Genomic DNA, 24,415 nt, shown 5'->3' with positions numbered 1-24,415 from the left:
TAATTACCTTCAATAACGCTATACAATGTAACCTTCGAAATTTGAATTTTAGCTCAAACGATCCCAACTTTTTATATAATTCACTTTTAAAATTAATTGAAAACGAATTTAATAAAATATTTCAGTTAAAATCTTTTTATCTAAACGATCAAATACAGTTCTCAGACTGGGCCACTACCGGTGTCTATATAAGTCGAAATAAATTATATGAGCTATATGAACTTAAGAAATATAATCGTAATTATAAATTTCTCAATTTTGTTAAAAAATATTCCAAGTTATTTAAACAAGTTTGTCAAACAGCATAAATAGCAGCTAACGGCTGCTTCACAATATATTTATGATAATATAATGTTTGTACAGAAGAATGTACAAAAGTTCCATAAAAGTTGATACACATACTTTCAATACAAGAAATAAGAATAAACTTGTAACCTCTACTTTCCGTTTGCATTGCATTGCATACGGTACAGAGAACGTTTTTGGGCAACGGTATACGCATATATAATAAGATACCGGGAAATGTAACCAATTTACCATTTACGAAATTTAAAAAGTTTGTTAAGACTAAATTCATAAATAAGTCTTATTATTCATTAAAAGAGTACTTTTAGAAAAAAACGCCCGGATATAGGCTCGGGTTCCATCACAGGACAGTAATTATTGTAAAAAAACAGCATTGTAAATCTGTTTATTTGAAAAGAGCAACTATGCGAGTTTCTTGCCGTTTCTTCTCGCTGGAGGCTGCTTTCCGAAACGGTGGTAGTATTTTAATATTGACGATTCAAAAACGCTTCGTTGTGAAATTTACTTGAATAAACTTGATTTGATTTAATTTGAATCGTCAATACTCCAACTCTGCCACCGATTCGGAGAGCAGCCTCCAGTGAGAAGAAACTCGCGTAGTTGCACTTTTGAATAAACAGATTTACAATGATGTTAGTATTCAAAATTATTGTTGAACCAGGCCTGTGCTGGAAACCCAAGTCTAAATCCAAGCGTCATTATCCAAAAAGTACTATTTTAATGAATAATGAATATTTTTTTCTGATATATTTTTTAAATTAAGGCAGCGAGGGGGTGGGGGGCGCGGGTTCGCGGTCGAGTAAACACGCTGATACACTTTGCAGCACGGCGCGGATCCCACTCGGCGGAACCGCGACGGGCTGACGCCGCTGCAGCTCGTGCGCGCCGGCGACGGCGACACGGCCGACGCGCTGCGCGGGGACGCCGCGCTGCTCGACGCCGCCAAGCGCGGGGACCTCGCGCGCGCCAAGTGAGTGCCCCGGAAATATTTTAATGCACACACAGGCACTCTTCATTTTCCCTACCTCTCATAATCCGGTGGGGCGGCACATCCGACCCGTTCGAAAAGAGTTCAGGGACGACGGCTTTAAGTGTTTCCTGAAGTAAACACTGTCAGCTTCAAGACTCCGGGTTGCTACATAAAATTTCTTGTCATAAAAAAATTCAATAACACTTTACAATCTCGGCTCAGGTTTCAAACCCTGGACCTCGGGATTTGGGGTCTTATAAGCTATCAACGAGGCGATCGTTTAATTAATTCAGGCATCCATTTACTGTACACATATACCCAAATTTGAACTTTGCTTATAGAACGAAGTTTGACGAAGAGCATCGAAAACTTAAATTGGGCTCTTCTTTTATCAACTAGCTTCCATGTAATGCATATAACTCGTATGGCATACGACGCGCACGCCAGCCAAACTCGCTGCCGGCACGATTTTTCACACATCCCCAACAATCTTCGTCACAATTTAGACAAAATCATACTGAATAATACAGAAAACTGTATAACAAGTTGTCATAGGAACCCTCCTATAACAGAAGAGCTTCGTTACGTAACGCGTTATGGCGCCCGTCTGTCTGGCTTCCCTTTCTCTTACGCAATAATGTACATACACAAAATTCTAATACACGTATTCAAGAATTGTAACTAAGAATAAAATACATTTCATGATCAATAAAAGTTTTTATCAATAAATAACCTTTCCTTACCTAAGCTTTTCTCAATTTAAACAATTTCAGTATTAAATAGTTCAAATTAGATTATAGTACCCGTCACGAGAAGCTATAAATTATGTAAACAAACATCTTTTACTAAGTAAACATTTTATACTGCGAGATAATAATAAATTGACCATATTCAATCGACTTGAAATATAGACGGGTTATATGAAAGTAATAACCTATTTAATTTAGTCGGATCATATTTTAACGACGCAAAGCGCTATCGTTTGTGTTTTTTGGTACCGGAACGCGTCCGTCGCAGGGATTGTAAACTATCGGGACGCCATTTTGAAATAAACGCGTCATTCGAGTTTCGAATGCGTACGAGTTTGTTTCATTGCTTTGCCTATATCGCGGATCTGGTTGTTATTGTTAATTTTGTTATTGTTGCGTTATCACTTTTTTATTGTTGTTGTAATTGTTGCGTTAATTTTATTTGTTATTACGTATAATGGAGCCAGTAGCCAGTACATCTAAGGAACATGGAAATATCTGAATAATGGAAACATCTGAATCTGACGAATAATTATTCTTAAATAATATATGTTAATTAATATTTGTCACTTAATAATTTATTAAATCTTAAACAAATTCATTTTTTTTGTTGGTCCAAATGTTGTGAACTCCTGAACACTTGTTTACAAAATTTATAGCTTCGCATGACGGTTACTATAGTCTAAGTTATCACCTTCTGTCGGTCGTCTCGAGAGGCATATTATATCTCCACAGACTAAGTCAATGTCAAAAAGTTGAATATATAATTTCGATTGTTGTTTTTTTTTTCAGGAAACTTATAACTCCTCAGAATGTCAACTGCAGAGACGCTCACGGAAGGAACTCGACGCCACTTCATCTTGCAGGTCAGTGCGTTACTTGATACACGGATCCATTCGGTAGGGCTTTGCGCGAGCCCGTCTGGTCTGTACCAGTTACTCATCTACCACCGAACAGCGATACCAAGTTTTGTGGTAACCTATTTTAAGGGTGTGGTGGTCGTGGTGTAGTGGTCCAGTGAAGCTTACATTTCTCAATGAAAGCTTCCGGTGAGGCAAGCCTATAGAATACCAATGAACTTTTAAACACAATATAAACTTTTTCCATTAGCCGGCTACAACAACTTGGAGGTCGCTGAAGCTCTACTCGAAGCGGGGGCGGCAGTCTCAGCCAGGGACAAGGGGGGCCTAGTGCCGCTTCACAACGCCGCGTCGTACGGTCACGTGGAATTAGCTGCGTTGCTCCTGAGAGCCGGAACACCCCCCAACGCAGCTGACCGGTGGGGTTTTACTCCTCTACACGAGGCTGCTCATAAAGCGAGGACGCAATTATGCGCGTTATTGGTGAGTTTCCTGGTCGATATCGTTTTATCATAAATAATGGAGAACATCATCCTTATTCGAGTACGAAAAATTTAAGGTTTTTTATGTACATATGTATATTCCACTGAGAAGAACCGCTAAGCTTAGTAGTTACTCTTCTCCAACAGTCATACCACTCTGTCTATTCATTCCATCATAACAGGAAAATAGCCAAATAAACCGCATTTGACAGCAAATTGACGCGATATCATTGGTCGAGTTGGAGAGCTTGATTAATCTATGATATTCACTAGGGATTTACGAAAAAAATACCATTTGAACGTCGACGAAGCTAGTATTATCGAAACTTTGGAAGTGGGGACGGCAGGTACGGGATGAATGCGAGCTGCACAAGATCAGGATGGTTGGCGTTCCATGGGGGAGGCTTTCGTCCAGTAGTATAACTACAGGCACAAGGGATTTTAGTTGGTGGCTAATTGGGGATGTAAGGAATGGTTAATATTTCTTACAGCGGCATTTTCTATGGGTGCTGGTGATCACTTACCATCCGGTGGCCCATTTGCTCGTCGGCCTACCTATATCATAAGAGAAAAGAAGAAGAAAAGACCAGTGGACGGCGACGGGCGGCAAAGATAAATAAATAAGAATAACATGCAGTTTACAAATAATATTTACTACACACAATGACCAAATAGAATGACCTTGAATAATTACCACTAAAATAATATATTATTGTCTGGCAGCTGGCGCACGGTGCGGACCCATTCCTCAAGAACCAGGAGGGGCAGACGGCGCTGGAGCTGTCGGGTGCGGATGACGTGCGCTCGCTGCTACAGGACGCCATGACGGGCACGGCCCCCAGCGAGCACGGCCTGGCCCCCGCGCCCCCGGCTCCCGCGCCCGCGCCCCCCGCGCCCGTGCTCCTGCCCAGCGGTGACACCGCGCCTCTCCCGCTGCCCGTGAGTACACCCCTTTCCTTCTCACACACACAGTGAAATAGTGTGATGGAATAACTGCAGCTTCTCGTCCCTAGAATATCGTCAACCTCTTTTCCGTAATCACAAATTATACAGGTGATGCCGAGCAACTACTGGTCGGAGGGCTCGCGAGGCAGCCTGGAGGACGCGGCGGGCCGGCCAGCCTCCGCGCTTTCCACTTCCGAATCTCTGCACACCTTCCTGACCAGGTGAGACGATATACCGACATCTGAGGTCTAGTAAAGAAAGCAAATCGAAGAAGTTCTTAGTCCAACTTTTTTTTTTAACTAGAATAAATTTGTTAAAGCGAACTTTAAATCTAAGTTGCGGACACCCTCTGGGCTGTAGTTTCCTCCCTCGGTCACGAGGTAGTTACGTGTGTGCCTGCCCCCAGTATCGGGCTGGAGGCGCTGGCGCCGGTGCTGGAGCGCGAGCAGATCACGGTGGACATCCTGTCGGAGATGTCGCACGAGGACCTGCGCGCGGTGGGCGTGGCGGCCTACGGACACCGCCACCGCCTCATCAAGGCCGCCCGGCACAGCCTGCAGGCGCACTCGGGTGAGGCCACGGCGTTGGTAGAGCTACCACGCTCCTCAGCGATAAGCGACTTTGTGTCCCTTGTAGTAGAAACGAGTTTTATTAACATTTTAGTTAGCAATGGAACTGTCTCACCTAGTAGACATAAAATATGCTGACGCGTACAGTGCGCTTCCTTCATTTTTCTATCGGTTCGGTCCAGTTGACTTGGATGAGTATTGACACGAGTGCTCGGGTTTTTCTTTCTTTACGTATTTATTACGTTTAAATGTTTTTTAATCTTGAGTGTCCAAAGTGAGCGGAGCGTGAGCAAGCTGTAGTACCTGTTTTCGACTGTATTTTAACCTCTAGGAAAATTGTAAATATTGGTCCTAGAGTTCTGTGAGTCGGGACTTTCGGTCAATAAATTTCGGTTCCATTTCAAAAGGTCCTATACTTAACTCGCGTATTTTTTTTAGTACGTATGCAATAAAGCATCGAATCATTTGCACAGAGTGGTACGGCGGCACGACGCTGGTGGACGTGACGCCGGGGGAGGGCGAGGGCGCGGCGGAGGCGGAGGGCGGCGCGCGCGCGGAGGGCGAGTACGCGGTGCTGGAGCGCGAGATGCAGGCCTCCGTGCGCGCGCACCGCGACCACGCCGGCGGGCACTTCACGCGCTACCGCGTCGTCCGCGTGAGTCCCTCCGGGAGCCGCAGTGGCCGCAGTCGATACTTATGTTAAAGATCCCGTCGATGATGAGCGATCAAAATATTCTTTTAAGTAGGCTCATGAGAGCGCTTTCGCGTCACATCACACCAGTTCGATAAAATGACTTAGTATTTGATGATTTCCAGGCAGGATACATGTATATACATTTAATTGTACTTTACTGATATACTGTATATTCAAAAAGAGTATCGACTGAGTTTGTTGCCGTCTCTTCTCACGTCGGCTCATAATGTCCGCTCCGTCCCCAGATTCAGAAGATAGTGAACGGTCGGCTGTGGGAGCGCTACCAGCACCGGCGGCGCGAGGTGAGCGAGGAGGCGGGCGCGCACAACGAGCGCATGCTGTTCCACGGCTCGCCCTTCATCAACGCCATCGTGCAGAAGGGCTTCGACGAGCGCCACGCCTACATCGGTGAGTCGCGCCGCTGGCTGCCCTCGCTAGCCATAGGACGAGCTAAATAGCGACGTGTAATGCCTATAATTATTGAGTCAAATGGGGGGTTGAGGGCTCGCTTAGCCATCAGTCCATGCAGATATATGATAATATACCGAGCTGCTGAGACCTTAGGTCTTGTACACATGACATATGCCAATACGCAAGGTGGAGTGCGCAAACAGAGGTGTTCTGCCTATTTTCTCGCTGTCATAATCCGATGGAACGGTAAGTATTTCTCGTCAGAAAACCCAGGAACTGTTTGTGTCACGATCACGGGAGATGCCTTTAATAAATACCCAATTGACCAGCAGCTTTTAAAAATGTTGACGTTTGACTCGAGGTGGCATGTTCGGCGCCGGGATCTACTTCGCGGAGCACTCGTCGAAGAGCAACCAGTACGTGTACGGCTTCGGCGGCGGCTCCGGCTGTCCCGCGCACAAGGACCGGAGCTGCTACCTGTGCCACAGGTCGGTTTGCACAATATCACTCTTCCGCAGCAAAAAACGAAGGCTCCGAGCTGGATTTGGATCATCATGCAGTCGCTTCTCGTCTGTACGCTTGGATCTTTTAAACTAAACAACGCATTTTAATGCAGTTTTCACCAATTAACAGAGTGATTCAAGAGGAAGATTTATATGTATAATACATACACGATATAGTTGAGAAAAGTCGAGAATTTAAACTTTCTTAGCCGGAAAAAGACAATATTTTTTTGTTATGTTCGTACTTTAATATAAAAGTTGTCTATAGACTTTATTTACTCGTGTGCAGGGACGGGTAGCTGGTAAATTATAAAGCTGAAGAGTTTATTAGCCCATTCGTTGAGAAAGATTATATATTATTTATAATGTCTCGTTGAGAACGTGCTGTACAGCTGGTATACTTACTAGTAGTCCTGGATCTTCGGTCGTGTAAAAGGATTAGTCATAGTCACAGTCGAGCCGAGATGGCCCGGTGGTTAGAACGCGTGCATCTTAACCGATGATTTCGGGTTCAAACCCAGGCAGGCACCACTGAATTTTCATGTGCTTAATTTGTTTATAATTCATCTCGTGCTCGGCGGTGAAGGAAAACATCGTGAGGAAACCTGCATGTGTCTTATTTCAACGAAATTCTGCCACATGTGTATTCCACCAACCCGCATTGGAGCAGCGTGGTGGAATATGCTCCATACCTTCTCCTCAACGGGAGAGTAGGCCTTAGCCCAGCAGTGGGAAATTTACAGGCTGATTATGTTTTATTATGTTACAGTCATAGTTATGCTATATTAATTATTTAATTGTATTATTTACTATTCAACATTCAGTAAACTATTAAATTTAAATATTGATATTTGAAACATTGATTTTGTTATATTTAAAAAGTTTTTATCTGTAATGCTGCTTCACGTTTAGTCATCTAAGTTGGGTTAACTCTCGCAGCAAAATATCAGAGATTGCTTAACGCGATGAAGGATCACCAGTATCGGATGTTTCTGATTCAAGAAACCAGTACAGGAGATGTAACGTCTAAGATCTCATAGTTCACGAGTTATGAAGTCCAAAGACACTTCAAGGAGAGAAGGAAATGAACACTTCTAGTAATTTAAAAAATTTTATTGTGCGTCTCGGTACATTTTTTTTTACATTTTTTTTCTAAAAAAGAAAATCGTCTCGGTACACTCGACCGGAATTATAACTTAAACTAAAGGCCTACCGCTTCCTTATACGTAAGGGAAAGAGAAGTATGTCTGGCACATACTGACGCCAAAAAACAACTATAACTTCAAAAATAATATAGCCAAGTGTCCTGACTTCTCTCGTATCAGACAAATGCTCCTGTGCCGCGTGACGCTCGGGCGCGCCTTCCAGCTGCTCAGCGCGATGAAGATGGCGCACGCGCCGCCCGGACACCACAGCGTGGCGGGCGCGCCCAGCAACGGCGGCCTCTGCTACCCGGAGTACGTCGTGTACCGCGGGGAGCAGGTCTGTACTCTCGCCCTCGCCGAACGCAGAACGACTGCGTAACCGCATCAAGCAACACTCCTCAACGCTGCCATTTTGTTCATCCTAAATCTAGTTTAATTATATCCTTAGACATCAGAACTCTTTTCGTCTTCAAGTTAAATAGTACTAAATATTTTACCGGTCCTTAAGATTTAAATATTCTTTCAAAACAAAATTTGCTGTTTAAAATAATAATATTAAAAATAATTATAACCTTAAATTTTAATTTGGCGCTAAAATTAAATGTCAAACATTCACTTTTTTTTCGTTTTATGCAAAGACCCTGCTTTTGGAATCTTTAAAAAAATGTTATATTTTCACAGGCCTATCCAGAATATCTGATAACTTATCAGATAGTATGCGAGGAGAACACGTCGGGTGCAGTGTAATCAAGGACAATAGTGTATTTCGTGCAGTATTATATATAAAAATTTAAGGGCATGTCCACATCTGGACGAAATTGTCTTATTATTAAAAAAACGAAGAATGTCTTTCTATTTTTTTACCCCGTATTTATATATTATGATTTTGTAAATAAATGCGAAGGCTATCTTTGTTATTTTTTAGCTAAATTTTCATAACTGTCTTCGTGTTTTGAAAATGAATGAAATATTTAGCTCGCGTTGACTTTTTTGATAGAAGCCGATTATGAGAGTGTACATTGGGTAACTTAATTTAAACCAGATGTGTTCGTGTCTTTCTTCACGTAAATGGAGAATGGAATTTTTATAATAAGCTAGTTATATCGAACTAGGTTAATTTAATTGAATAAAAAATTTTAAAAAATATGTTTTGACTTTTATTTCGTTTATAGTTTTCGCCTTCGTGTGACATCGGTTATTTCTGTATCCCTGACAAAGTATTCGCAAAATTCATCGTGATCGGTTGAGTAGTTGAGTAGTTAAGGCGTGGAAGCGTAACAGACAAACAAACACATTTTCTCATAATATAAGTTAGGTTAGTAATCCAAATAAAAAGGTTTTGTATTAAAAAAAAAGTTAAATGACAGCTGTCAAATTAAAAAAAAAAAAATTGTAAGTAGTCAAATGGGATAAATTTTTCGTGGTCGAATTACAATAGTATAAATTTAAATAAATAAATTTCGGAATTAAAACAATGACAAATGAAAGATTAGACGTCGGTACAATCACTGATAAAATCGATATCGACGCTCGGTACAAACGATGCAAGCTACTAAATACAATACAACACATTGATATTGGCGGGAAAAAACGCGCGGACTATAGTTCGCCATTATCTCTGTCGTCCATATCGTGTTCGCCAAAATGCGATCGAAGTTTTTCAAGAAAAGACTTGGACGCGAAACTGAGCAAATTGTCCGTTACTACAAAAGTGTCCGGATACAATCCGGGACACGACGCCTTGTCTAAAAGGACATTGAGATTCAAGATGACGAAAACCAATCCGAATGTATTCGGGAACGTGGTGTTACGCTGATAATAACTAAAGTCTAGTGTTAAAAGGTCGTAATTGCATTTGTAACTAACATCTAAAATATATATTACCATTTTCCCAAACATTTAATGAATAATAAATTTATTTGTACTTAAACTAGCATTACTAATGTAAACTAAAAACGTATATATATCCATTCTATTCTGATTAACAAAAGTAAGATTTATTGATATTGACCCTTTTAGAACCAGGTTGCAGCATTGATGAATATCAATATTTAAACATATTTCTTTCCGTGTCAGCTATATGTAAACAATAATTAAAAAAAAAATTATATTCAATTATAAAATAAAACAACTCGATACATATATTACTTATAACTTTAATAACAAATCATGCCAATTATTGCGGTTGGAATTTATTTGACACATTAACGTTATTTCGGTAGGTCAGAATGACAAAATCAATTCAAACCTTATAATAATTCCCCAACAAATATATTTCTCAATCCCTCGCAATAATGTGTTTATTTCTAGTTCAGATTAATCTTTTAAGAAAAGAAATAAACGTATTTACACTTGTCTTAAATATTATACCACATAAAATAATATTAATTGAAGTTTAACAATAGGCTATTTGACAATGCAAAAAATAGTGTCAATTATTGTAATCAGTATATATATTATGAGTTTAAAAATGGTTATTTATTAACGAAAGTTGAAAATAATTAAATAATTTATTCAAAAATCCATAAATAAAAATGCATTTTTTTAAACGTTTGTCACGTGACACAAAACGCTTCTGATTGGTCGGGTTTATGATGACGTCACTTGCTTGTTTAACTCGTTTTCCTACTGTATGTAGATTATAGGTGCCACAGATTATAATACAGACAAGTGACGTCACCGACCCCATTGCAGCGCCATATTGTCAAAGTAGCGTTTTCGCGCGCTATTTAAACACGGAATTTTTAATTTGATATTTTTCAACAAATATGTACTAGAATTAAAAAAAATCAACTTTTACTAGGTTCCTTAACCCCTACTAAATAATATAAAATGAATTTTAAAAACCAGTCAAATAGCCTATTATTAAACAATAATAATGTAATAAAGAGTTTTGATTATTTGTTAACATTCCCAACGACACAAGTGTATTAAGTGTGGCATTTCGATAGTTAAGGTGTTAGCGACAGTATCGATAGCTCCCCATGAGCAATACTATTGATAGTAAAGCAAAAACCATTACTTTTAACATAAACTAGCCAGTTATTTTTCGATAGTATTACTTTCTCAAGATAACTTAATTAGTAAGCCAGGTAACATCAATATAGAAGTGTAAAATTTACATAATTGTTGATTCAAAACAAACTTTTTCAACCAACGACAAAATATATATTCGTATTTATTATTACCAAACTAATTTACTAAGGGAATCTTTAAATAAAATACTAGGTACTTAAATTATAAATTTATTAAAGGTTTTTTTAATAATATCTGTCCTTATGAACTAAAACTATGCAGCAACACCATCTTGCGTTCCTTCCTCATCTGAAACAAAAATAAACTTAACTAAATAATATACTACTAATCGGGGCCTTGGGCAAGCATGTCTGGGGTCGCCACCACCCACTCATCACACATTCTACCGCCAAACAGCAATACTCAGTATTGTTTGAAGTGTATAGAAGGAAAATAACACCTTAGTTCTCAAGTTTGTAAAGGATGGCTAATATTTCTTACAGTGGTGGTGTTCATTTACTGTAAGTAGTTCATTAGTCTGTCCACCTATTTTATAATTTAAAAAAAATCTATGATTCGCCCAGTGGTCCAATGTCGATATTTATCTTTTTACTTTTATATCAATTTTTTTTTTACTTGAACAAGAAAGTTCGATATAGCTATCGTACAGAAAAATATATCGGCTGATATACAAAGAAATTGCTCATTATACAGTTATCGTGTCGCACGAGTTTTGTGACAATTAGTTACATTGCATAGCTTAATCGGACACTTTCATTTTTTCACAGTTTCAAACTTAAATTAGATGGGAATATATTTTATTCATTCTGATTGTAACATCGCGTTGCACTAGACACTTGAGTATTAATTAGTTTAATTTTAAATTAATAATTTTCCTCTGGGTCCTCCGGTTGAGTCCTTCTTAACTAATTTAAAATCAAGTATGATGTCCTCCTGACCACTTTCGGTCTTAGGGTAGACTAGTCAACTGGGCACCAAGTCAAAGGCGCACGATCAGCGTCTTTTGATACTTTTCAACGCATTGGACAGTACTTACAGTAGCCAACATCCAGGCCCAACTAACTTGAATGCAGACATAGTCATTACCTTTGTCATCGGTGTCCATGGGCTCCGGCGTGTCGCTGTAGGCGGGCGCCAGCGGGGAGACCACGACGCCGTCCCACACCGTGATCTCGGTGGAGATGTCCTTGCCGCCCTCGAAGGCCTGCAGCCCCAGCACGTAGCGGTGACCTCCGCGAGCGACCACGCGCAGCAGTCTGCAGTTAGCGGGGATATCATTAAATTAAAATACTTTATTACTGATGAGGTTTGTTTAGGTGCGTGTGCGAATGTACGTGGGATTACAGCGTACAGAATAGCTACGGAAATCTCCCAAAATGTCGTTTTTCGTCATTGCCGCAGAGTTGTCACATTTATTTAATATTTTTATACTTAAATTGTTTTATTGCAAGACTAATTTCCTTATGTTAATATGTTTATTTCATAAACTCAATACTAGACGGCACTGCAACAATTTTAATCAAGCTATCGTAAGCATTTCTTTTTAATATATAATGTGAATAGAGACAAATGTTGACTTTGTGTATTTGAGAATGATAAAGGCGTAAGTTGGACCGGTACCAGGAATATAAAGTGTACTGAGTATAAATATAAATACAAAAATCACAGCCTAACACAATGACCTTTTTTCCAAAATTAAGATTATTACAAGCCTGAATGGCATGTCTCAAGCGTGTGTATGACATCTTGGGCTCATTGATTCCACACGATTGACCTGTTTAGACAAGTTCTGTCTAGACCTGTCCGAATGGTAATTTTTTTTTTTTTTTTTTCGGTGTGATGGTACTCTTTTCGTGTGTGAGGAACTAGCGGGCAGCACTCACGTCTGCGCGGTGGCGGCGGCGTGGTCCTGCGCCACGAGGTCCAGCGCGGTGTGGGCGCGCGAGTGCGCCGCCTCGCAGGGGTCCGGCAGCCCCGCGCAGCCCGGCAGGAACAGCCCCCCAGCCAGCAGCGACAGCGCTCGCCTGTCATATTCGTTATCAATATATTAAGAGATGGTTTATATAACGTGATCTGTATCAATGTATGTGTAATATATTTATCGCTACCTGAAAGCCACATTGATAGGTAGCGCTTGCCTCGCTGGATTGTTCATGATGCAGTGGTGTGCGAGCAGGTCTATCATCCAGGGGGTCAGGGGTTCGAGGCCGGCGTGACGCGCGCACATGTCGCGGAGGAGACGGATCAATACCTGTGAAGATGAAAACATAGTTTAAATTCTAAACTCACTACAGTTATTGTTGACATAAACTTGAAATTGAATCAAAATACAGTAAATGAGAAGACCTTTTTTATTGAACAAACTAATAAACAAATATTCACTCTATTCCAAACATAACAGGCAAAGAGCCAAATTTGATGACAAATTGACGCGACATCATTGGTCGAAAGCTTGATTAATTATGATATTCACTATGGATTTGCGAAATAAATGCGTTTTGAACGTCGACGAAACTATTATCGGAATTTTGGAAGTAAAATTAAAGTGGAAATAAGTGGTTAAGTGCAATAGTGTTGTATTATAAATAAAGATATATTAATCATAAACTCTTAGTAGTGCACAACATAGCTGAGTTATTAGCAGATCGAATGAAATAAGTAAATCTAAGGTTTGTTTATATTTTTTCCCATTGCCATTGGAATAGGCTATAGAGGTTTTTATTATATAATATTTAACTCGCTCTCGATTTCGACTGTTGACGCGACAGGCGAGCATTTCCTTTTATATCAATTAATAAATTAAAAAAAAAAAGAAACATTAGTGTGCAAACTGTTATACAATTAGTGAATTTATAAATGACTAGCTGTGCCCGCGACTTCGTGGGCGTTTGAATTTAACAAAAAAGTTACTGTTGTAGCCTAAGTTACTCCTTATTACGTCAGCTATCTGCCAGTGGAATTTCCGTCAAAATCGGTCCAGCCGTTCCAGATATTAGCCGGAACAAACAGACAGACAAAAATTAAAAAAAAAAATTATATTGGGATATATACCGTGTATACATACATATGCATTTAGTAAGAAGCGGTTATTTTAATATTACAAACAGACACTCCAATTCTATTATATATATAGATATTACTTGAGAATAAAAATGATCAACTGTCTAATAAATATTTTACATAAAAATTACACAACACCACACTGGTGGTCATCTTTTACTTTCACCATTAATAAGTGTACGCTTCAACATTGAATAAGTTATTCTATTATAATATAGATTTTATAATTTATTCACCTTAATAGAAGAATGGTGAGCATTCTCTTCGAACCAACGGCTGTGTCTGATGGCTGCTAGGTGACTGCTGATCACTTTGTAGTCCAAATGCACCTGAATTTAAATTAAAAACATAAATATTGTCTTTGGCACAGACCGTCACAGAGACAAACATAGCTCAATGGGTGGAATGCATGAATCTAAACTGATATTTGCAGGTTTGAACTTGGACAAGTACCACTGAACTTTCACATACTAAAATTGTGTCTATATTTTATCTTGTTAAATGGCAGTACAAGAAAATATTGTAAAAAAAAAACATATATCAACCAACCCTCATTGGAACTATGTAACTACAAAACTTATCAAAATGGAGGGAACATCCTCAGCAGAAAGATATTTAATCACATAGATACCATTAAACTATATCTGTATACATGGAACTTGGGGTACCTCCGGCTCCAGCTTGCGCAGGTTCTGATGCAATGTGGTGACCAAAACGCGCACGGCGGCCGCCGCAGTAACCGTGAACCCGCGCTCGTGGCTCGCACACGTGACCGGCGACAGACCCTCAGCACGCATCAGCTTGTTCAGCTCTTCGTTCACCTGTGACAAGACTTATGTGTCAAGGTTCAACAAGACAAAATGTGTCGTCAATAACAAATGAAATATCATTATTAAAACTCTAGTTACCAGACTTAGCTACAATTTATAAAAATGTTTTCTTTCCCTTATTTTTTATAAAAAAAATCCTTTAAAACTAATTATAAAAGATGTTTACATTCTCCTCCTCCTCCTCCTCGAGTCCCTATTCGATAAATATTAAATGTCTGTGTGACAGTTGTGTGATGATTGCCATAGAAACTTCTAGTATTACATTTGTTTTCAATATTATATTAATTTTGTATTCCTGGCCAAAGCCATCAGTCCTCCTACAACTGCTTCCCACTTAACATTGATAATATAATCTGTGCACAAGTAAAAGACTATTCTATAATCATTTTTTAATCATTACTAGTCTTTAGTGGTTAAAAGGGCTAAAATGACATACCTTATTTGAAAGACCCTCCACGGCCTCCTTAGTGGGTAAAGTCTTCATAATTACAACTATATCCGCTACATTTTTTCCTGCCATCATAGTGCCTTTCTTATATGAACCGACTTGACGTACTTCTTCCAATTGCTGTAAATAAAAAAACATATATATGTCAGAGGAAGATATGAGTCGGGTTGAAGTTTTTTGAGAAGTTTTTTAAGAAGTTATAAACCAAATTAATTTTATAAAAGTTATGAATATTATATTTCTTGTAATGACCAATCAGAGCGAAGCATTTGCCTCGAGCGGGGTCGAGGCGCAATCTAGTTTACAGAGATTCAGACAGTTTTGACGGACACATTTTGTTCGATTAGAAAAAGGGATAGATCGAGTTGGATCTAGAAAAGTGTGGAAGACTGCCTACAAAAGGTCAGATCGGTGCCCTGAACCTGCTGCTCGGTATTGTTACTCGTTAAAGAGTTAATTTGTTGACTTTATTTTAATTAACATACTTTAATTATGTGATAGTTATGTTTTGTGCTTGTTCTTTACCCTAATTACGCCTACTAAGCCCGTAACCATTGACGACGATGTCAACAAAAATGATGTTTCTCCAACATATAAATATATAAAATGTGACAATAAAGAAAATTAAATTTAAATATTTCGACTTACACAAGCTGCAAAATCTCCCGGTGCCACAACCAAATTGTCAAGTACAGTTTGCAGTTTTGTGATGAGACTCAGCACAGCGGCCTGTTCCGTTGGTGTCGGGCATAGCTCTGTATGCCTTTTGAGAAGTGCCTGGTTTGTAAAAATATTTTTTTTATTATATTAATATATAATTAATGTAAAATACATTGAATCGAATGTTAGGAATAATGAGAATTAGGGGGACAATACTTTTTTATAATTTTATTACAATAAAAAAAAACTAATGTCAAAAAGTCCTGAATTAAAAAAAAAATCTGCATAACAAATAGTATTGCTTACAAGCAATTTATTATATATATATAAACACTAATATAATTTATTATTACATAAATATAATAATACATAAAATAAATTGATCGATCTACATTATTATATCAATAATTACATATTCAAAACCAATTACTAATGTCTGACAGAGAAATATATTAACGAGACAATTTTAATGTTATAATAATCTTCCAAGTTATAGAATATCAGTCTTATGAGTCACTCTGTATAATAGGGGAATTGTTTAAAGAAGAAAAATAATTTTGTACCTATTTAACAACTATATAATATTTATTAGTAAGAGGGTCAAAGTGGTTTACATTAACAGCCTTTAAATTTCCCACTGCTGGGCTAAGGCCTCCTCTCCCTTTTAAGTAGAAGGTTTGGAGCATATTCCACCATACTGCTCCAGTGTATTTGTTGGTGGATACACATGTGGCAGAATTTCATTGAAATTAGACACATGCAGGTTTCCTCACAATGTTTTCCTTCACCACCAAGCATGAGATGAATTATAAACATTAATTAAGCACATGAAAATTCAGTGATGTTTGCCTGAGTTGGAACCTGCAATCATCGGTTAAGATGCATGCATTCTAATCATTGGGCCATCTCGGCTCAAAGTGGTTACTCGACTTAAATATTGATGTAATTACAGTCTTCAATTTTGCAGATAAAATGGTAACTTCATTATTTATCGGAATACAATATAATATTGATAATTTAATCTTATAAAATTAATACATTAAAGTTTGTTTTGTTGTTAGTTTTGCAAGTTAACAACAACTACATGATCGTTAGGTTTGTCGGTGGCATTAATACGTAAGTATCGTAATGTCCAATAGTCTGTATTTATTCTAGATTCGTTTTGTATATTTACAATAAAATACAGGTAAAGTTATTTGGCGGTAAAATAATTGATAGATATATAATATGTTATCAGCCCTTATTGGCAGTCTAGTTATACTGGATTTTACTTGATGTTGATTTAATTTTGACGATAATAATATATTATATTAATAGTGAATTGTGTACCTGTGTCAAAGCGGAATCGTCTGGTGCAGGTTTGCATCTAGGAAAGGCGGGTTCTGCGAGAATTAAGTCAAAAGGGGGTCTTAGCATTAATACACGAGGTCTACTGAAAGGTGGACGGCCCATTCCACCTCGACCTGGCATCCCTCTGCCTCCGCGACCGGCACCTCGTACCATTGCAACAAACTCGAAACTACGAACACTTGTTCGATATAAATATTTTTATACTTATATCTTTACGCACAAACTTTAAAAACACTACAGCAAGAAGTATTTTTTTATTTCACACTATATAATAACTATTTCGAGTGTTTCTTGTATAATGAAAATGATAAAACAAAAACGAGACGCCAACTTTCACTGTAAATTGATTATTTCGTTGAGGTTAGAAATTGTCTATGGAATTGTTCTATGCACAGATTATAAAAAATATTGTTCAATCTTAAAAGATAATGCTACCATTATTAATATTGTTATTATTATATGGTTCTGAGTTAGGATGGGATTAAAATATATCTTTTTTATTTTTATAAATCTTTTATTCATATAATAATTATTTATATCAGTATATACAAAAAAGAAAAATTGCTGATACATATGATGTGACTGTACTTATGAAAAATATATTTATTAATGAATTGTATTAAATGGTATTTGAATTGTATGTATTTTTTAAATATAACAATTATTATTTTCTCATTTCAAAATCACTAAACATAAATTTTTTTTTTACAAGTATCTCAATCTGTGATGTCAGTTTTACTGTAAGTCAACATATCAACCTTCCTTACTATAGTAACTATTTTATATTAATTTTAAATTAGAAAATTACTTTATAATTTTCCCTTAAGACTGCTAGTTGATAAAACTAAACATATAAAAAATATCTTAAAAGAAAGATTTTGTCTATGACCAAAACCTAATCAAAACAACATGACGTACAGTATACAAAAGTGACAGTGACAGAGCTAAATTTCGATTGCAAAAATGACGTGGTGTAAAAGGTTATAAACTTGTTTAAATTTGTATTTACAAATGTATTTAGCTAAGTAACTAATAATAGTTATCGTAATAGTCATTGCTTTAATATAGGCTTCAAAATGATTGAAATAACGGACACACAAAGTGAGTATATGTAAAAAGATTTACGATTCTCATTATCATTGTATTTGTATCAAATAAATAGATAAAATATCTATTTTATCAATGAGCAGGCATCTGTAATTTGATCCTATGTGTGTAATTGTTGCTTAGTCACTAAGCTATAATATTTTCGAACTATTCTGAGAACGATTAAGTCATTAGGCAATTTTACGAATTATAATTATTTTACGAACATATTGTTATTCTTGACCTTTATAAATTTATCAAAATAACGAAAAAAATTTAACATTTTTTTTTATAACGATTCATAAAGTTCACAGTATTTAGCAATAACTAAAAAAAAAAAAGTATATTCAACTTTTTTAATTAATACTGATATTAGTGGATTATTAAGAAAATATTAATTGCAGGTTCATTTATCATTATAAATATACTATTTAGACCAAAAAGAAACTCCAGTTTCTTTCACTAGTTCACCTGAGGTGATTTTTTTTTAACCAATTATTTTTTTTAAAGACTTAACAGTAAATAACACAGTGTAATGCTCTTATATTTAACAAAGTTTTTTGAATTTAGAATGTGTCATATTTAAAATTTATTCATGTGTGTAATATATTCTATGCATACAATGCTTGAGCTCTTTACTAAACTGCTGTTAAATATCTTGTGTGACTCTATATCAAAGCATTGTGAAATTTATAAATAAATATAATTTTGCAGAGATCGGAGTCGGCTTGGCCGGCTTTGGTATGACGTTCCTATTCCTCGGAGTGTTGCTGCTGTTTGATAAAGGTTTACTCGCAATCGGTAATGTAAGTACAAATGTTACACTTATTTTAAACTTGTGCTGTACTTGTTTTACTTGTGTTAAATTTGTATTTTGTTAAAAGATTATAATTACTTATATGCCTAAATAGTGATTAACAATTAGATGGTATCTAGTCAATCAATCTAAAATAAATTTTAATTTTTTAATTATCTTTAAAGTGAATTTTTAAGATATTATATATATTGCAGATAGATAATTATAAAGGGGTGGTGCTAAGGTCCGTGAAATGGAAATAAAATAACAAGACAAATATGATGTCTGCCATCAATAATGGGAAAAATAGCCTTGATACTATTGTTTGAAAATCTATCCCATGACTTTTTGATAAGCATGACAGAAGTTGTTCAATGTGGACTAGAACAGTGTTTTGTTATTTGTGTAAAATAGTCATCAAAACTTGACTTGCAATAATATTTCACATTCCGATGTTTTACACTTATTTGGAAGGATCATACTTTCGAGTGATCGAAATTTCGAGTGCTTTTATGATGCCCTGTTATCATATATTATGTTAATATCCTTTAAATGTCCAAAAACTGTGACACTATGTTTTTGGTTGATTATGTGATTTAAAACTTTAGTAGGGCGGAGTACCTCTTTATATGCCATTATCTGTACTGAGTACTGAGAGATGTCAATTTGTTTGTTTTTGACGTAGCATAAGCTACCCTTAAGCTAGATTACTCTACTAATTGACTTGACAGCTTGGCTTTATGCACTGACCTATGCCATGTTAATATTATCATATAGATTATGAATAAATAAATTATGATGTCTAATTATTACAGATAACTGTTTTTCCCAGTGATTGTTCTTCTCATCTTATTTTCGACTTTTTGGATGATCTGACGTGATCCTCCCCTCAATCGGAATCAATCGGCTTCACTCGCCTCAATCTGCCGACTAGAACAAGAATCTTCTTCCATCGATTCTCGACATTATGAATAATAGTTTTAAATTGGCGTGGTCTTTTTAAATGTTTAACAGGACAGGATATTGAGTTTCAAAACCTGTTTCAATCTCACTCATTATGTTTGAGCAAGTTTTTCTTTCTTCTGCAATTATTCTATCACAGAGCTAAGTTCAATTTTCTCTATTACTGCAGATGTATTCGGGATTGTCATGTTTATTGAATGATGTTGACTCTTAAGCGAATGTCGGCACAAAGTTAAACATTTACGGTAGATGATTGTACTGATTTGTAAAGTGTTGCCAATTCTTTAAGTACCATTAAATAAGCCATCAAGTCTTCCGTGGCCTGTTGGACCTCTTAATGCAATTTCATATGAAAAATAGAGTATACATTAAAATAGTACATTAGTCTGCTTAATACAAAACAAATGCACACTGAATAGATATTTCTTTATTTATAATGTTAATTAGGGTTACAAAAAAACAATGTATTACGTGATTTTGTATCAGTCTTATTTCCGTTTATAATGCAAGTTTATTTTCATTACGAGCAACATTAATTGTAATTTATTTAATGCTAGCAACACTACGTTCACCTAATATTATAAAACCCTGCCCTTATTCATGTCTGGATCGTTTCTAGTGCTACACGAAATGAATTTGACAGATCAACAGCTGGTCTGGCCTTTACAATTTGTTACGTCGGTTCATTCACAACCGTTGAGGAAATTCATACCAGTGCTTAATCCAACTAACTCAATAGTGCTTTAGAAAAAGTCAGTTCTAGTTGTAACCGCAACTATGATGTCGATATACAATTATACCGGAAACATTCGCTGGATATAGTTCATTTTTTATGTATTAAGACAGATAGTCCATTATTATAGAAAAAAATGAGCTCAAATAAATTATATATAAATTTTCAATTATGGCAATTCAGAATATTTGTCACTCACTACATGTAGTTTCAATGAAAAGATATGTTATGGTGGTATTTTTTAAAATGATGCTGTCTCTACTAACATAAATTTGACCCACATTTATGTTAGTAGAGACAGCAAAAAAATATATATAATTTTTTTTTTTCTGATAAAACTATTGACATTATGTTGATTGAATTAATTATATAATGTTAATTATTACAATCCATACTCATAACGAATCGTTTCTAGAATATAGTAATACTAGTCATTATAATGATTCGAATATTTCCAGATTCTCTTCATAAGTGGCCTCGCTTGCGTCATAGGGCTCCAAAGGACATTCTTCTTTTTCTTTCAAAGGCACAAAGTGAAGGCGTCAGTCGCTTTCTTCGGTGGCATCACTGTCGTATTGCTTGGCTGGCCAATGTTTGGCATGATAGCGGAAATATATGGATTTTTACTTCTATTTAGGTAAAGTAAAAGTGAAACCCATCGTTTGGCTAAGGATTCTTCTGTTGAAGAGATGAACCTGGAACTTATTCCGCCACCCTAAAGTCGGTTACGAGAATTGCTGCTTGTAATACACAAGCAATTAAATCAATACAGAAAAATCAGAAGGGGTGTTTTTTTCGCAACAGCAGGAAGCAGTTTAAACTCGTTTCAAAATTTAAATACAAATATTACACAGAAATTGTTAAGTGCAGCTACTTATGTAATAATATTGTATACTAAAAACCTCTCAGGCATCCAGTCTATCTAGAATATTCCCGTGGCAAATATTTTCATAATTGTCATATGTTAATACCTTTAATTGATTACAGAGGGTTCCTGCCGGCCGCTGTCAATTTCCTCAGAATGATGCCAGTACTGGGTTCACTTTTAAGCCTACCGATAATACGAGGGGTGAGTGTGACCATATAAAAAAAATATAAAGCGTTTATTTATCTGTTTTTGACACATTCTAGTTATTCAATCTTGTACAGTAACGAGCTGAACCTGCAGCTGCGGACGCGTGTAATTAACAAAACTTATATATACACAAACTGTCACTCCTTTTTAATCTCGAGGGGTGAATTAAAAAAGAGTACTAGACTATGTCCCTATGTATTTCCCAGAACTGAAACTATCTGCACATTAAATTTCATCCAAATTGGTTCAGCAGGCTTAGAATTGGTAACTTAAAAAGAATTAAAGGACTTACTTTCGCATAGAATATATACAGATATATATTATTAGTATAGGCAAATGAAATGTCAGTTTTACACCCTACTGTATAAATAGCGGCCTCAATCAGATAGAGGCGGAACTTTGTCACAATAATTCGACAGTTCGATCGTTCGACAGAGGAGCGTTAGCAAAGAATTTCTGAACAACTGAGCAAAATACTCACATAAATAATAACGTCTCGAGCATCGCGTGTCTCAGTTGCAAAACGTTGGATCCCGTTCTGTTCGTACATGGGTTATAAAAAGAGCAGACTATAAATTAGCGTTTTGATTGACTGTAATTTATAAGAATAGTGTTTTCTAATGTTACATAGATGAATTAAGATTGATTTAACATTATAATTTGATATCTTTTCAGATCGTCGACAGGATAGCCGGCGACAACGGCCGGAATATGGTATGATAATGTTGCCATACCAAAAAATAGACTACAGTGTAAAAATATATTATCTGTGAAAGTGTGGATGTGGCCATTATGTGTGCATATGATTTTAATAAAGAACTGGGCTAGCTATAAGTATTATTTTGTTATTACATAATAATAAAAATTAATAAATGTATTTTAATTGAACCGGTACAATGAGCTATTTGACGTTTTTATTTAAATACGATTTAATTTTTTATGGCTTTGTGAGTTTATGCAATTAATTTGAGCGAATGTAGTTGCTTTTGAAAACTAAATAAAAGCAATTCAAAATAATAATTTGATTAAAGTCGGGTGGGTTTAGGGTAGGGATTGTCTGGGAGCTGGGATTAGTCCTAAGACTCATTTGATATAAAAATTATTAAATAATTTATTAAGAATCAAATTTTTATCCTTATATAAACTCTTTAGTGTTCTGTAAATATTTTATTGGACAAAAAACACCAGACAAATTTTCATTCAATGAGATATCATTTGAGGAATGATTTAATAATTTTAGTTAATATGTAATTATGGTTAATGTATAATATAAATTAGTAATAAATTAAAATTTAACGTTCAACGTATTTGCAAAGTAAACTGTATTATTATCACTAGTTAGTTATTGTCTTATTTAAGTACTAATTACACAATATACTGATAAAACAAAGTTCTCCGGCACTGACCTTACACTAATATGTCCACTGTTATATGTTTTGATTTTCGATATATAGTACCCGAGCTCACCGTTTATACGTAAAACACTAAAAATATATACTTGCCGAACAATTTAAGATATTATTTTTCGAAATCCAAAACCCAAAGCATAAAAATACTAAACTATACTTCAGAAACTAGTAGACATCAAATATTTGGCGCCATTTTTTATGTACAGATTAATAATTTCATTTCATTGAAATTATTTTCTCACTAGATGGCGTTGATAGTATATAACTCATTTTTTTACAGCTCAAAATATGCATCATCTTCAATATTACAAAAATATTTTTGGGTTTCCTAATTTCTACTTTATAATTATCTTATTGCAATGTTAATTGTGTTGATTATGTCTCTTTCTCATCCGTTGTACTTTTTTACTTACAACAAAATTAGAACCTTTGCACTAAGATAGTTTTAAATAATAATTAGGATCAACGTATAAATTTAAAGTATCTTTACATATTAACAGAGAAAAACATTTAATAAAACGCTATTGATTTTTTAAAGTTTTTTATTTTATTTATAAAGTAACAATTTTTCAACAGGACGGAGCGACATAGCATGGTATCGCTGCAAACATCTACTACAAACTTCACATTCCAACACACTTTTTAAAATATATATAACATTCAAGCAACAGTTGTTTTTTTTTCATTCTTTCTTATTAAATGACACAGTTTAATAATAATTTAGGATCAGAATAAATATTTTGAATTTATCTAGTATGAATGTTTACTAATAAAACCTATTTTTAAATATTTATTTTATTTTACACACAAGTTTTGTTTACATTTTTAATAGCAGCCCTGAATTCCAAACTAGCTTTCGTTGGGTTTGGAAGTCAGTTCTTTCCCAGATTTTAGGTACATGATAGGCTATTTGACAATGCGAAAAATAAAGTATCAATTATTGTAATCAGTATATATTATGAGTTTAAAAATGGTTATTTATTAACGAAAGTTGAAAATTATAATAATTTATTAAAAAATCCATAAATAAAAATGCATTTAAACGTTGACATTTTAAACGTTTGTCACGTGGCACAAAACACTTGCTTGTTAACCTCGTTTGCCTAGTGTGCGTGGGTTATCTGTGCCACAGATTACGATACAGGCAAGTGACGTCACCGACCCCATTGCAGCGCCATATTCTCAAAGTAGCGTTTTCGCGCGCTATTTAAATATTGAATTTTTTATTTGTTATTTTTCAGCAAATATGTACTCGAATTAAAAATGACAACTCTTACTGGGTTCCTGAACCTCTACTAAATAATATAAAATTGATTTTAAAAACCAGTCAAATAG

The 24,415-nt window shown here is 35.9% G+C and overlaps 3 protein-coding genes across 3 annotated transcripts in view; 2 read left to right on the top strand and 1 right to left on the bottom strand.

The window, feature by feature from the left end:
* Positions 1 to 8,780, top strand: part of LOC113395275 (poly [ADP-ribose] polymerase tankyrase) — a 48,376-nt gene extending 39,596 nt beyond the window's left edge. Inside the window, exons 14-24 of the mRNA XM_026632847.2 lie at positions 1,131 to 1,276; positions 2,818 to 2,891; positions 3,136 to 3,368; positions 4,091 to 4,306; positions 4,421 to 4,533; positions 4,719 to 4,882; positions 5,355 to 5,536; positions 5,821 to 5,983; positions 6,348 to 6,474; positions 7,815 to 7,971; positions 8,316 to 8,780. Of these exons, the coding sequence (XP_026488632.2) occupies positions 1,131 to 1,276; positions 2,818 to 2,891; positions 3,136 to 3,368; positions 4,091 to 4,306; positions 4,421 to 4,533; positions 4,719 to 4,882; positions 5,355 to 5,536; positions 5,821 to 5,983; positions 6,348 to 6,474; positions 7,815 to 7,971; positions 8,316 to 8,381 (1,641 nt within the window). The 3' untranslated portion in view covers positions 8,382 to 8,780. The remainder of the gene's footprint in view (positions 1 to 1,130; positions 1,277 to 2,817; positions 2,892 to 3,135; positions 3,369 to 4,090; positions 4,307 to 4,420; positions 4,534 to 4,718; positions 4,883 to 5,354; positions 5,537 to 5,820; positions 5,984 to 6,347; positions 6,475 to 7,814; positions 7,972 to 8,315) is intronic.
* A 2,083-nt stretch (positions 8,781 to 10,863) lies between these two features.
* Positions 10,864 to 17,391, bottom strand: LOC113395278 (interleukin enhancer-binding factor 2 homolog). Its single transcript, XM_026632851.2, has 9 exons — positions 16,998 to 17,391; positions 15,657 to 15,785; positions 14,997 to 15,128; positions 14,399 to 14,551; positions 13,967 to 14,059; positions 12,779 to 12,921; positions 12,554 to 12,694; positions 11,757 to 11,926; positions 10,864 to 10,958 (listed from the first exon to the last, which is right to left on the bottom strand). The coding sequence occupies exons 1-9, from the start codon at positions 17,169 to 17,171 to the stop codon at positions 10,924 to 10,926; spliced, it is 1,170 nt and encodes a 389-aa protein (XP_026488636.1). The 5' UTR covers positions 17,172 to 17,391; the 3' UTR covers positions 10,864 to 10,923.
* A 552-nt stretch (positions 17,392 to 17,943) lies between these two features.
* LOC113395286 (vesicle transport protein GOT1B) lies at positions 17,944 to 23,692 on the top strand. The gene is made up of 6 exons (XM_026632858.2): positions 17,944 to 18,119; positions 18,819 to 18,910; positions 21,055 to 21,233; positions 21,584 to 21,665; positions 22,347 to 22,385; positions 23,657 to 23,692. The coding sequence occupies exons 1-6, from the start codon at positions 18,095 to 18,097 to the stop codon at positions 23,669 to 23,671; spliced, it is 432 nt and encodes a 143-aa protein (XP_026488643.1). The 5' UTR covers positions 17,944 to 18,094; the 3' UTR covers positions 23,672 to 23,692.
* The last annotated feature ends 723 nt before the right edge of the window (positions 23,693 to 24,415 follow it).

The sequence above is a fragment of the Vanessa tameamea genome, chromosome 29 (genome assembly GCF_037043105.1).
Source record: "Vanessa tameamea isolate UH-Manoa-2023 chromosome 29, ilVanTame1 primary haplotype, whole genome shotgun sequence".
NCBI lineage: Eukaryota > Metazoa > Arthropoda > Insecta > Lepidoptera > Nymphalidae > Vanessa > Vanessa tameamea.
The sequence above is the reverse complement of the archived record's forward strand: the minus strand, read 5'-3'. Positions and strand labels throughout refer to the sequence as shown.

What these genes read in the sequence shown, in the direction of transcription:
- LOC113395286 (XM_026632858.2), top strand. Translation starts at nt 18,095, where the DNA reads ATGATTGAAATAACGGACACACAAA. An exon ending in GGATTTTTACTTCTATTTAG is followed by an intron (nt 21,234 to 21,583) that starts GTAAAGTAAAAG and finishes AATTGATTACAG; the next exon opens with AGGGTTCCTGCCGGCCGCTG. An exon ending in GCCTACCGATAATACGAGGG is followed by an intron (nt 21,666 to 22,346) that starts GTGAGTGTGACC and finishes ATATCTTTTCAG; the next exon opens with ATCGTCGACAGGATAGCCGG.
- LOC113395278 (XM_026632851.2), bottom strand. Translation starts at nt 17,171, where the DNA reads ATGGTACGAGGTGCCGGTCGCGGAGGCAGAGGGATGCCAGGTCGAGGT. An exon ending in ACGATTCCGCTTTGACACAG is followed by an intron (nt 15,786 to 16,997) that starts GTACACAATTCA and finishes TTTACAAACCAG; the next exon opens with GCACTTCTCAAAAGGCATAC. An exon ending in GCCGCCGCCACCGCGCAGAC is followed by an intron (nt 11,927 to 12,553) that starts GTGAGTGCTGCC and finishes CGCTAACTGCAG; the next exon opens with ACTGCTGCGCGTGGTCGCTC.